Genomic DNA, 13,954 nt, shown 5'->3' on the forward strand with positions numbered 1-13,954 from the left:
GGACGGCCTTTGAGGGATGGATGCTCTGTTGTCCTCACTATTCAAAACAGGTGGGCACATCCTGCCCCAGCATGTGGCGCTGGAAACTGGTCAGCATGTTGGGCTCCAGTGAGATCTTGTTTCAGTTTGGCCTTTGTTGCTGTGTCTGTTGCAGAATAATCCGCACAAGCTGACTTTGTCAATGACACCCGATGACAAGTATCCGGAGAAACAAGCACAGATGGAGACAGAAAAACTAAAGCAGAAGGTCAACTCTCTTTCCCCGAAGGACAAGCAGCAGATCTATGAGAAAGGTAGATGTTTTCATCCTAACTCCTAGCCTTCAGCCAAACCCAGTGAACTTTGTAAAGGGAATGTACAGTTGGATGCAAGTATCATTTCCACTAACAGACATTTATTGGGCACTGACAAAGGTCAGTGCTGGGTGTGATGGCTTCAGTGCCAGGGTTTGCCTTTATTCTCAGGAGATTCATCCTCTAGTTCAGCAGGAAAGACAGAAGTTGTAGGAAGGAGGCCTTACATTTTACAGATTTTATAAGTACTTGGTACTTACCAGGGGCTGTAATATACCACTAAAATCTGTTATGTTGCAGTCTGTAGTTATAGTTAATCACCAAGTGAGCACTGCAGACTGTATGATTTTGAGCTCGGAAGAAGTGAATCTCACTAGGGGTGGTGGAAGGGGAACTAGGGTTGGTGGAAGGGGAGGAAGGCGGGGGTGGGCGTGAATGGGTGACGGGCACTGAGGGGGGCACTTGACGGGATGAGCACTGGGTGTTATTCTGTATGTTGGCAAATTGAACACCAATAAAAAATAAATTTATTATTTTAAAAAAGTAACAGAAAAAATAAAAAGAAGTGAATCTCGGTGAGGGATGAAGGCCTTGTCATGAGGTCCCGCCCGTGTCTGTGTGGTGCAGGTGTGGGTGAAGACAGAGTCAGCTACATGATTTCTTACTGTCTAAACACACACTTAATGTTAGGCCCAGTGGTCTGCTCCAGAGTATTTGCCCAAAAGAAATGAAAGTGTATGTCCACACAAACTTCAGGGGAGCTATATTTCCATCAACATGGTATATCTGTACTGGGAAATATGGCTCAGCCACACAAAGAGGAGCAAAATCCTGGTACACTCAATAGTGAGGAATCTCTAGAGCATTGTGCTGGGGAGTTAGCAGGCACAAAAATACCTACTCAGTCCATTTACATGAAATTGTAGAAGTGGTAAAACCATCCTAACAGAAGCAAGTGAGGGCAGGGGGTCACCTGCAGGGAGCCAGGAGGGAACTTTCTGGGGAATAGAAATGTTCTGTCTTCACGTGATGATTACATTACTTTATGCATTTGTCAGAATTCATTGAATTATCTTTACAACTGTGGATTTTGTCATATGTAAATTCTATATTAACAGAGTCTACCAAAATAGGTATACAGAACGTACAGACACCGCCTACCTCTCCAGAGTGGTAGTTGGCTGGGATTATGTGAAGGATGGTATTGTTGGCTTTCGATAGGAAGTGAGTAATGCTAGATTTCATGATTTAATCTCATCAAGGCAGAGTTAATTTCAGCATGTAACCTCTCCCTCTGTCTCAGAGTTCTTGTTTTGACATACAGCTATTCATACATTTAATAGCTAATTGTGAGTAATATAACAATCACTTTTGTTGCATGTGTGCCAGTTGACAAATGCCAACTTGCTTTTTTAAATTGAGATATTGATTGCTTCTTGGCCTTTGGTTAAGATCAACTGTAGTACTGTTCTGATACATTTAACACATGATGATGCATTTCTATTCGGGCACAATCTATTAAGTGGATTTAAGTAAGTAAGTAGAGATGTAAGTGGTACATTATGAGTTTCAAGAGTGTAGCACCATGAATGGCTATTTGTGCAGATTGCTCAGTGATCACAATGCACCTCGTTGACATCTGTCACCACACAGTTGGAATTTATTTTCTTGTGTTGGGAACTCATGAGATCTACTCTTAGCAACTTTCAGATATGCAACACGGCACTATTACCCAGAGTCACCAATGCTGTGCATTGCATCCCATGACTTATATCTGTAAGTTTGTACCTTTTGACCCCCTTCATCCATTCCTCTCACCCCAGCCCCCAACCTCTGGCACCCACCAATCTGTTGTCCATGTCTGTGAGCTTGGTGTTTGTTTTTTCGGGTGCCATTTATGAGTGGGCTCATAGAGTATTTGTTTTTCTCTGACTTCTTTTACTTAGTGTAATGACCTCTGTATTGCCATAAATGACAAGATTTCATTGCTTTTCTATAGCTGGATAATAATCCATTGTGTATATACCACATCTGTATCCATCGGTACATCCACATGTACTCATGTTTTGGCTTTTGTGAACAACACTGGAATGAACATGGGGGTACAGATACCTTTTCAAGTTAGAGTTTTTGTTTTCTTTGGGTAAATGCCCAGAAGCAGAATTGCTGGATAATGTAGTGGTTCTGTGTTTGATTGAACAGCTTCCATACTGTTCTCCACAGTGGCTGCAGTTTGCATTCCCACCAACAGTGCCCAAGGGCTACCCCCCTTTCTCTGCATCCTTGCCAACACTTATTTCTTGTCTTTATGACTTTAACCATTCTGATGGGTGTGAGGTGAGACCTCATCATGGTTTTGATTTGCATTTCCCTATGTTGATTGTTATGGAGCACTTCATATTCTTGTTGGCCATCTGTATGTCTTCTCTAGGAAAGTGACTGTTCAAGTCCTCTGCCCATTTGTAACGTTTTGGTGTTGAACTGTGTAAGTTCTGTTACATCTTTGGTATTAGCCCTTTACAGATGAGGCTGGCCGTATTTTCTCCCATTCCATAGATCGCCTTTCATTTTGTTGATGGTTCCCTTTGCTGTGCAGAAACTTTAGTTTGATGAAGTCCCACCCATTTTCCATTTTTGATGAAAGCCCTTTGTGGCACAGAACATAATTCCAGGTCTAAGCAACAGAACGTACATTCTCTGAGTTGTCAGGTTGTTGGCATGGCCACAGAGGTATGCTCTTGTCCACACCCAACATGTGAGTGGATGGAGGCTCATTTTACAAAAGCATGTTACTTTACAGATTACCACAGAGTTCCATTAAGTAGGAGATAGTGCTAGTGCATGTAAGGGGGTATTGCAGGTCAGTAAGTCTTAAATGAGGACTTTAGTGTGAGCAATCTGTGAATCAAAGGTTAATCTGTAGCTGACCACCAATGAACATAGTGAGCATGGGAAGTTAATTAACTTTAAACCATCCTCCAGTTTGGGCCATCTCTGTATAATGGGTCACATGCTGTTGTGAAGGGCTGTAGCCTCTGCCATGGGGAGCGTGTTGCTGGCCGAGGAGAAGCTGCTGGTAGAGATCGCTGTGTGCCTACAGGTGCTTTGGGAAAGGAGCAGCAGGTGTCAGGGTGTGGCTGCCGACAGGATGAGGGGTGGGCCCTCCAGCTACTCCCCAGACTAGGTGAGGGGAGAGGCAGGAAGCAGGCTTTCAGGTCCAGCACACAGGCCCAGGGGTGCAAGGGGCAGTAGGGGCAGGGTCAGCCTAGTTGGTCGACGGAACAGACTGGTGAGGGCGGGCCTGGGAATTCTGTGGGAATTTGCAGGAAACCTGCGCCTTAGTGCCTCCTGCAGCGAGTGCTGTGTGCCAGCCCCAAGAGGCCAGGTCCCTGTGTCCGGCCACCCTGAAGGCCCCTGGAGGTGATAGGTGCTGGGGACCGCAGGGGGCCAGACATGGAGGCAGCTCAGCCCAGCTCTTCACACTGTCGTGGGAAATGAACTTTTGTTTGACAGAACTTCACTGGAGTCTTTGCTAATGTACCATCCAGCGCTGTTGTCAGCGCATGTGCTGAGCCTTGGTTCTCTCCCTGATGGGCTGGGCCGTTGTATCTCCAGGAAGGAGGGGTCTCCCCCTCTCCCCAGATCCGTGAGGGCTCAGGCCCAGAAGGAGGTATGCTTGAATTCGTAATTTGTGAAATTTATGTGATTACAAGCATGGTGCTGAAATTAGTGCAGATGAAATAAGAATAGACAAGTTCAAAAGTTGGAGCTTCACGCCAGTGAGAAATGGGTTGAAAACTCTGGCCCACCACCACCCTCCTCCCCGTGAAGTGGTTCCCTTAAGTGACTGAGAGGAGGAGAGTTCAGAAAGCACGGTCTCCTGAGCAGGTTACTGGGCCTTGGAATGGGCTTGCTGGGAAACATGGGAACTGTAAAACCACAGGGCTGGTGGTGCGGCCAGGCTGACTGTCAGGATGAAAGGCAGCAGCAGGGACAGACAGACAGACAGACAGACGGACAGCGTCAGACCTCCCAGTGGCCGTCCTGAGCGTTCATCACCTCGCTTTGTTCTAGGCTTAGAACTACAGGATCAGCAGAGTAGACTTCAGGATGCCTCGTGTCTGCCAGCACTGAAGGTGTCGGACATCGAGCCCACCATGTCATTCACGGAGTTGGAGGTGGCCCTGGCAGGTCAGTCCCTGGGCATGGTGTCTGCAGGAGGTGCCACATGTGAATGATTCCCATGAAACGTCCAACCGCCCTCTTGATAGGCTTACTCTTCACGGTTCGTGTAGGTGGGATTTCCCGCGCGGTGACAGTAGACTTCCCTACTCAGGGACATTCCTCGCAGTGGGCTCACAGAGTGCTGCTTCCACAGTCCCACGAGGCTCCTGATCACCCGGTGGCTGTACTGAGCACAGCCCGAGGGCCGCCGGCACCCTCTGTGCCCCTGGTCCAGCCTCACCCCGTCAGGAGAGGCGGCAAGCCGCGCAGGGAGCCCGAGCACACAGCAGGGCCGCGGCGTGGTCTCCTGCCAGCTCCTTCCGGCCCACCCTGCATCGCTGCTCGTGGGGAGGCGTGTGAGACATGCTGCGGCAGCAGCACACTGTTGGGTGCCGGTGGCCGTCTTGGGCATGCTGTGCCCGAGGAGTCCTGACGCCCTGCTGCACTCCCACCAGGGCCATCCCACTGGTTCACAGGGCTCCTCCGTTCACCACGCTGATGCATGAATGTGCATGCACGAATGAGATCTTTGTTTCTGGGTGAACAGAAACAGGACGCTCAGGACGGCCACTGGGACTGTTTCTGCAAAGTGGGGTTACTAACGAGTTTGAGTTTCCCCTAGCTATGGTTTATCAGTGAGGTTCATTAAGTGTTCATTAAAAGAATTAGTGAAGGTAGACCACGGGTTGTCCATAAATGCCCTGCACCCACTGCTGCTGTAAGAAATTGAGCCCGCAACACCTGCCCCCGAGGACCTTGGGACTCCAGAGGTCATGGGGGCCACGGTGGGTCCTCAGACCCCGGGTTTGGGGGTGGCATTTGGGAGGGGTGAGAGAGTGGGAGCTGTCAGCCCACCGTGACAGCATGGAGGGCTGCAGGTGGGCACAGGCAGTGTCCGGCCTGCCCAAGCACCAGGGTAGCTCCAGAGCCTGAAGAGCACTCCTTGCCCAGCCCTCTCAGAGGCATGGGTTGTTTAGTGGTCACCAGGAATGGGCAGTAGTCTTTGCTGATGGAAATTTTAAATACCCTTGAAAAGCACCAGCATTTTAAAAATAACAATGATCATGCGATTCAAAAGTCTGCCTTTTGTCTCTGCAGCTGGCGAGACCCCCGTGCAGTACTGTGCCCAGCCCACCAACGGCGTGGTGTACTTCAGAGCATTCGCCAGCCTGCACACCCTCCCCAACGAGCTCCGGCCCTACGTGCCGCTCTTCTGCAGCGTCCTCACCAAGTAAGGGGACACACGTGTTGGTGCAGTCAGCACGTCTTCATGTATTTTGTTACTGAATTTTTCTGTATAGGTATTTATTTTGCTTTGGTGCATCAGCAGTCACTTTTCAGCATATGTCAATTTTGAAAACCCATAGTGTTATTAAAGTGTGAGTAAAATGTGATATATTTGTTGAGAAGTCGTTCTACAAAAGCTGTATTTTCTTACTAAAATGTAAGGACTTAAAGTATTTATAAGCCCAGAGTACATGGTGATACTTAGACATATCTATGTCAACAACTTAGTTCCTTTTAAAATGGTGAGAAGAATGATTGTTGCATCATCAGCATATGTAAGTCAACAAGTGTGCCACATAGGCACGGGGTGACCTTGAGAGGCCAAGGCACGTGCCCCCCTCCGTGGAGCCAACTAGCTGCTGTTACTCTAGGAAGCTATTGTCTGCATCCGTGTGGGAACACGGGGGACCCAGGTGCCAGGACAGCACGGCAGGGGGACTCTAGCAAGTGGGCCAGCCGCCCCGAGCCCCCCGTGTGCTCAGCCTTCTCCGAGAGGGAGCCCGAGGATGTGGGTTCTGTGTGAAGACCCCTCCAGCCATTTCCACGTTCTCCTCCCCCAGGCCTCCTGCTGCTCGTCCTTCGGCGGCACGGCCATTCCAGGGAGACCTCATGAGTGGCGCTGTGGCCTGAGTTATTACCCAGGGAATAGGATGTTGTTCCAGAAAGCATCATCCACCTGAGAGGACTTCTGCTATTCCTGAAACTCAGGAAGGCTTGCTCTCCAGATGTCCTTTCTGACCTGAGCATTTGGGCAGGGGAAGTCTGTGCCAGGATGTCATAGAGAAAGGAAAACGTAGCGACCACCAGAAGCCCCAGAAAGCTTGGTGCTGCCGCAGTGGAGCTTAGTGTCCCGTTAGCGCCGGGCAGCTGCTGTGTCCGCCTGGAACGAGGCGCACGGTGGGATGCACAGCTGTGCTCTAGTGTTGCTGAGGTGTGAGGGCGGGGCTGCAGAGGGTGCGGCCCGGCCGACCCGTAGGCGGCTCACGGCTGATGGGGACGCGGCCAAGACCGTGCTGGCAGCTGGGGGAACCGTGCTTTGCTGTCGACAGGCTGGGCTGCGGCCTTCTGGACTACAGGGAGCAAGCGCAGCAGATCGAGCTGAAAACGGGGGGGATGACCGTGTCGCCCCACGTGCTGCCCGACGACGTGCATCTGGACACGTACGAGCAGGTAGCGTGGTGCTTCTGTATCCCAGGGCGCTCCACGGGGGTTCTCCAGCACCTTTTTTCCCCTCTTAAATAACTTTTCTTTCTTTCATGATTCAGGGTGTGCTTTTCTCATCTTTCTGCCTTGATAGGAACCTTCCGGACATGATGCACCTATGGAGTGAAATATTCAACAGGTAACCGTTAGTAAAGACCTAATTCTGGGGCTCAAGGGTTGTCAAAGCAGTTTCTACTCATTTCTCTGTGGTGGTTGGTTTCTGAGGTTAATTTTAGTTGTAATTCCTGAGGGTACTTAAATCATTTGGAAACTAGTTTTCCATGATATTGAAAGGGGTTATGGGCGGGTGTCGAGGAACTTAACGCCTTTTTCTTTTTACAAAGCCCGTGCTTTGAAGAAGAAGAACACTTCAGAGTGTTGGTTAAGATGTGCGCTCAAGAGCTGTCCAACGGGATCCCTGATGCAGGGCACCTGTACGCGTCCGTCAGGGCGAGCAGGACCCTGACACCCACGGGGGACCTACAGGAGACCTTCAGCGGGATGGAGCAGGTGAGGAGCCAGGTCTTCCAGAGTTGGTGACAAACTGTTTACATCCCAGAAAACCAAATTTCATAGGAAAGGTTCTTTTAATTCCCCCTCGTCGGCCCACCCGTCCCCGAGCTGAGCCGGGCAGGTGCATCCCATCCCGGCACAGTCACATTCCCGACCGGGAGGGAGGAGCACCTGTGGTGGCCGCCCCGCCCGGGGGTCTGTCTCTAGGTGTCGGCTTCTCCGGCTCAGGTGAAGTTGATGAAGAGGATCGCGGAGATGACAGACCTCGGGCCGGTGCTGAGGAAGCTGCCGCACATCCAGAAACACGTGTTACACCGGGACAACATGAGGTAGCGCCTCCCCCGCCGTTCCCTGAGTGCGGTGTTCAGATTCTTCTCACTTGAAGTTGTAGTTACGTACACTCACCTTCAATCAGAGAGAGAGTCTGGGGCTTGGGGTCAGTCATGGAATTTGTTCTGGATTTCAGATGTTTCCCATCATCAAGAAACCTTTTTTTATGGGAAAAAAATATTTTAAGTTTAGTAAATGTGGAAGGTGGGAAAGCAAGCTATTGCAATCCTAGAACTGCAAAGTAGGTATTATCTTGCTAGTGTTCTATAAGCATGAGACGGGAAAGGTTAGCTTACTTTAGAGCAGAGTAAAGATGCAGAGTTTCTCGTGAGAGCAGTTACCTGATGACACGAGTCACACACAGTCGCCCTCAGGCCGGTGAGCACGAATGACATGGTAACAGGGTTGACAGTGTACTTTGAGTGTCTCACTAGCAGGGGCACAAATGTGGATTAGCTTGTAGTTCCTCATAAAGGGTCCCCCAGGGCTTCCTGGCACAGCACATGGCTGCCACTTCTGGGCCATGGCCCCCCTGCACCCATGGGCACTCAGACCTTCTGTCTCCTCTGTAAGACACGACTTGGCAGATTTGTGCAAGAAGTGGATGATGGCTCCCGCGTGTAGTCAGCAGTAATATGATGGCACCTGCTATTAATTACAATAAATTCAAAAAAAGAAAAACAAAACAAAACAAAATAATAATTAGAATAAATTCAGGAGCTACGGCCTGAAGGGAGAGACACACGCCGTCGGTAGTCTGTACCGTCCAGTAACTTGTACGTGAGAACAGTATTTGTGATTTTGTGGAATTTCCAATAGTACATTTCTGGGAGCCTGGGACGTCTTTGGCAACTGCCACTTCACTTTAAGGACCAGTTCACGTTTCAGGGTGTTGATTTCTCTCTTAGACGGTAATGTAGGTTTTCTGCCTGCAGACAGTGTGAGTCGGAAGGCACTGTGGGCAGACCTTGCCTGGGTCCTGGGCTGTCCACGGAGCTGAGCGTCGGCGGTACGCTCGTGGCGTCCGCGTGGCCGTCCCCCGGCTCTGGCCCTGACCTCACGGGAAAGCACTGTGGAGACGGCTCTGTTACGTCAGCATTGGGCTACTCTTTACTTCTAATGTTTTTGAACACTATTTTTTTTTTTTTTTAAGATTTTATCTATTCCTGAGACACAGAGAGAGACACAGGCTCTGTGAGAGGGAGAAGCAGGCCTCATGCAGGGAGCCCAATTTGGGACTCGATCCCAGGACCCCGGGGTCACGCCCTGAGCCGAAGGCAGATGCTCCACCGCTGAGTCACCCAGGGGCCCCTTGAACATTATTTGATACAAAATGGATGTAGTAGTCACGTCCTTGTGTTCTTGTGTTACTTCTACGAAATACTGAGTGAAACAGTGTTTTATGTTTTATAGTAATGGTTTCTGACATATTTGTGAATTTTTTTTTTTTTTTTGCACAGGTGCTCCATGAATGCTACACCTCAACAGATGTCTCTGGCAGCAAAAGCAGTAGAAAAGTTCATTAGAAGCCTCAGTTGGAGTAAAAAAGAACAGGAGCCTGTGTGCCCGTATGTGGTCGAGGTGAGACCTGCTCCCTGGCCACAGCACCATCGGCCCCTTTTATTCCCACTAGTGTCCCATCTAGGGGGTACGATGTCTGTGGTGTCCCCACGGCATGGCAGGGCGAGGTAAGAAGTGAACTCAAAGTGCCCTTGTCACTCGAGCCTTGGAGAGAACACTTCCTGCCGGGGAAGAACAGTGGATTTGAGAGCCGCACCATTGGCGTGAGAATGGCCCAGGACTGACTCGGTGTCCCGTTCCCCGCCGAGCAGGTTTAGTCTGGCTCAGCAGAACCGTCAAGGAGCTTCTCCTGGGGGAGGTGGACAGTGCAGGGGTGTTACAGAGCATTCCTGCTCCCGTGACTGTGGCAGGGCCACTGGGCCTGTCTTTCCAGTGCTGGAGCTCCCAGGAAGGGGGCATGCTCCTGCCTCTCCCTGACCATCTGGAAATCCGTACAGAAATGTCATGTGCTTAAAGCGGGGTTACTGAAAATACGTAAGCACATGTGCCCCGACACTTGTCACTGGCTATGAGTTTTCGAGACTGTATCTTATCCGTTTAAGGGGAGTTGGGATTTTTCTCATCTCTCTTGGAAACATTTTACTTTCAGAAACCTGCACCTGGTGGATCCAGCGTAAGCTCCCACGTGAGCGGCCCCCGAGTCCTAAGGAAGCTGATCACAGTAAGTTAACACGGTCCCCGTCACCTTGGAGAGAGCAGGTCCGGGGTTGTCTGCCCTGCCATCAGGCCCCTCACCCCCCGGGGTCTCTCCCCTGCGGGCAGGGCTGTAGCCCGTCCTGCACCTGTCAGGGCCCTTGGGCTCCCCGCCTCGCTGTCAGCTGGGCACCCTACACCCTCTACCTGCGCCGCTGCAGTGCATGAGGGCTCCCGTTTGGTTCATCAGAGGATGGCAGTGTAACATGTTTCTGGAGAAAAACGCAAAGATGAGGTCACCAAGTCACTTACGGGTGGAAACCATGTAGGAGGAAATGTTTCTAACCGAGAAACTACACACTATAGCCCTGGGTCAGGGTTGAGTGCTTCGTTGTCCAGAGAGCTTGTGTGGAAGGACGCGGTCACCGTGCCCTTAGCCGCGAGGGCAAGGCCAGGGGTCCTGCGGGAGGAACCCACACAGCCTGCCTGTCCTCCTCAGGACCCCACCTTCAAACCGTGCCAGATGAAGACGCACTTCCTGCTGCCCTTCCCGGTGAACTACGTGGGCGAGTGCATTAGGACGGCCCCTTTCACAGACCCGGACCACGCCAGGTGCGGGGCCAGGGGCGGGATGGCCGGGGTGGGCGTGCAGGCCCGGCCCCCACGGCTGCTGGGGGTTTCCGTGAGGATAGAATTACAGGTGGCGCTCAGCTGTTTGGCCAGTTTGTTTCCATGCTCCCAGGAGGTAAATGTGTGTCCTGAGTGCTGAGCCCTCGCACCAGGGGTATGTGCTCCCCTGTTGAACAGGCTGAGAGCACGGACATGTCCTAAGGAGGACCCTGGCAGTAGCAGTACCCGTATTTTTTCCCCTTTCTTTGCTTTTGTTAGTTTTCCAGCAGTGAACTCGTTTTCTTTCTTTGAAAATAAGTGGGAGGTCAGCCCCCAGTCCCTGCTGGAGAGGGGGGCACCCGTCTGCACAGGTCTGGCACCGTGAACCCACGATAGGAGCAGCTCCCCACCCCCCGCCATCTCCGGGGGACACCTGTTGGCTCCTGCAGTTGGCGGCTGGACTGAGACCAGTCAGTGGGGAGCGAGCAGGGCCCCACTCAGTCCTGGAAGGTCCTTGCTGGAACCATCCGTCTCTTCCAGCGCATCGGCCATAGCTGCACTTGATCTGAATGTAGGACTCAGAAGTGCACTCTCGGAGTGTGTACACCTGTGGAAATCTCCTTAGGAGCTTTCCGTGTTTCAGTGGAGACACACGGCCACATCACTGGGGGATCTAAAGAAAGGATGGTTTATACATTTGCCCGAGCGATAAAATTTAGTCACCTCTTCCCTTGCTCAGAGTCTCAGTATCCCTGTGTGCTGTAGCCAGAGGAGCCCGGAAGTGTCAAGGGGCGTCCACGTCCCTCTCACCACCTCTTCCCACAACCCTGCCTTGAAAATTCACCTCACGTTGTTCTCGTGATTGTTCTCTCTTGTTCATTAGAAAAGGGGAGACCGTAGTGCATCTTGGTTTTATCCTAAGCCAGAAAGACATCAAATGCGTAACTACTTTGTTAAGTACGGTACTTCCCTGGCAGGCCTGCAGCTTTTAACGTGCTTTTTTTTTAATCATTCATTTCAGTCTTAAGATCCTTGCACGTTTGATGACTGCCAAATTCTTGCATACAGAAATCCGAGAAAAGGGTGGTGCTTATGGTGGAGGCGCCAGACTCAGCCGTGATGGGGTGTTCACACTTTACTCGTACCGGTGAGTCGGCGCTGCCCCTCCCGACTCTGGATCCCCCAGGCATCCGCAGGTCCCCCCATCTTACGTGTTGGGGTGAGTCTGTGAAGAAGCGTTTCCTCTTGTCTCGCTTCTTGGGCGCATCCCCACACCCAGCAACATCGTCTCGTTGTCAGTGTCTACGAGCAGTGGTACGTAACACGAACTTTGGCCTCAATGTTTACCTGTTACCAAACACCAAGATTTTAGTTACAGACAAGCCGAGAGCTTCACGGGCTCCTGTCGGGCCCAGTGTGGGTGCTGGGCGCTTCGTTGTCACGGCCCCTGACTCTTCTCGCCCCTTTTCTAGAAGGCTTCTAAGCATATGCCTTAGAATACCCCAGGTGCAGGATGAGGCTGCTGCCCCTGACGCAGTCTCCCTGCTTCCCCCTGGTCACGTCCTGGGACTCTTAGAGGACGCATCTGCACCTACAGGACAGGAGCACGGCTGTGACCCTTACCTCCACGGCACCTGCAGGGGGCACATGCTGCCGTGAGCAGAACAGGAAGGAAGGGTGTCCGGGCTCGCTGGCCTGTATGTGGGGGGTTATGTGTCTATTCTGGGTGCGTCTGAAGGAAGTGAGGGGTTTTACTCTTAGCTTCTGCACGCGAGTCTCCTTCCCTGTCTATTTGACTTCCCATATCTGTGAAATCAGGTGCATTTAATCTGTGGTGAAGTAGGTCATGGGTGTCTCTGCCCTCCTAGGGATCCACGTTCAACAGAGACGCTGCAGTCTTTCTCTGAGGCTGTGGAGTGGGCTAAGGCCGGGAGGTTCACACAACAGGACATTGACGAAGCAAAGCTTTCTGTTTTCTCCGTCGTGGACGCCCCCGTGGCTCCTTCAGACAGAGGTATTTGGAATAAGCAACAAACCACCTGAGAAGTGGTGTTGCCCAAGCACCTGCCCTGAGCTCCTCTGAGCTGTGTGCCTGTCCTCAAACCCCTCCGACCCTCCTTTAGGATGCGTAGACGTCCCCCTTGAGCTTCTCAGCACCCAGGCTGGGACATCTCGTGTTGGCCACTCACAGAGTGTGGAATCCTGTCCTCTCAGAGCTTGAGTGATGGGAGGCCCAGGGGCCCCAGGAGCACCCCAGGGTGGGTGGCCCGAGTCTGGGGGAGGAAGCCACTCTGACTTGGCCTCCACACCCGAGGGGAGAGGCTGGATGAGAATGTGAAGGTCACCAGCGTGACCTCTGGGCGTGTGTCCCTCGGGCGCCCTTAGAACAGGCTTAGCTGCCCCTGCCAGCCGCTCTGAGTTTCCGTGTCCATGGTCAGGGCTGGACCACTTTCTTTGTGGCCTCTCGGATGAGATGAAGCAGGTGCACCGGGAGCAGCTCTTCGCCGTCAGCCGCGAGGGTCTCATCAACGTGAGCACCAAGTATGTACCGCGTGGCCCAGTGTTCAGGGCTCCCCTGTGGCCGCCAAGGCTCCTAATGTGGGAAACACCCTGACGTGTCCCCGCCTGCCTTCCAGGTACCTTGGCGTTGGGAAGAGCACACACGGGTTGGCTCTGCTTGGACCAGAGAACGCAGAGATCGCTAAGGACCCGTCGTGGATAGTAAGATAGCGAGCAATTCTGACTGTACGCAGGGGTTGAGCGGCACCGGCGGGCACGTGAGGCTCCTGAAAATGAAGCCTGAGCTCATTTAGTTGGAAAGGTGAGAGAAGTTACTGGTTCCCTGCACATTTTGCTCACATCATTCTTAGAATTTTGGGTGGCCCAGTTAGACCAAGCTCTTCTGTCCTCGAAGGAAAGATCATGAAGAAATGAATTGAAATCATGTATTAAATGCTAGAGATGCACAAATTATTCTAAGAAATGGATATGTTTATTTTACCTGGAACACTTAACTTATTTTTAAAACGTAAAAATAAAAGATAACTCTGACTTGACCTACCTGTGATTTAGTCATTATTTTAAGTGACGTTTTGCTAGAGAAGTTCTTGGGGCCTTTACTGAAAAACAAACCGACTATTGATTTGTGAAACCGGTGTGGTCACACCACAGACGCTGGGGAAGTCTGTAACAGATGGGCGGCCTGAAGGATTAATAAGCACATTAAGCTTCTCCCACTGTCTTTGGGGGAGGGAGTATCCGCTGGCTCTCGTGGCCACGCC

General features: G+C 51.5%; 1 protein-coding gene across 2 annotated transcripts in view; it reads left to right on the plus strand.

Annotated features, from left to right (window-relative positions):
• PITRM1 (pitrilysin metallopeptidase 1) overlaps window positions 1–13,729 on the plus strand; it is a 36,821-nt gene extending 23,092 nt beyond the window's left edge. For both annotated transcript variants that reach the window (XM_038530213.1, XM_038530214.1), the window contains 14 exons: window positions 155–293; window positions 4,368–4,484; window positions 5,616–5,748; window positions 6,854–6,974; window positions 7,070–7,146; window positions 7,352–7,517; window positions 7,749–7,849; window positions 9,311–9,431; window positions 10,021–10,092; window positions 10,564–10,676; window positions 11,695–11,820; window positions 12,542–12,687; window positions 13,112–13,214; window positions 13,310–13,729. In XM_038530213.1, coding sequence (XP_038386141.1) covers window positions 155–293; window positions 4,368–4,484; window positions 5,616–5,748; window positions 6,854–6,974; window positions 7,070–7,146; window positions 7,352–7,517; window positions 7,749–7,849; window positions 9,311–9,431; window positions 10,021–10,092; window positions 10,564–10,676; window positions 11,695–11,820; window positions 12,542–12,687; window positions 13,112–13,214; window positions 13,310–13,403 — 1,629 coding nt within the window. In that variant the 3' untranslated portion in view covers window positions 13,404–13,729. The remainder of the gene's footprint in view (window positions 1–154; window positions 294–4,367; window positions 4,485–5,615; window positions 5,749–6,853; window positions 6,975–7,069; window positions 7,147–7,351; window positions 7,518–7,748; window positions 7,850–9,310; window positions 9,432–10,020; window positions 10,093–10,563; window positions 10,677–11,694; window positions 11,821–12,541; window positions 12,688–13,111; window positions 13,215–13,309) is intronic.
• Window positions 13,730–13,954: the final 225 nt, after the last annotated feature.

Source organism: Canis lupus, chromosome 2 (assembly GCF_011100685.1).
Source record: "Canis lupus familiaris isolate Mischka breed German Shepherd chromosome 2, alternate assembly UU_Cfam_GSD_1.0, whole genome shotgun sequence".
NCBI lineage: Eukaryota > Metazoa > Chordata > Mammalia > Carnivora > Canidae > Canis > Canis lupus.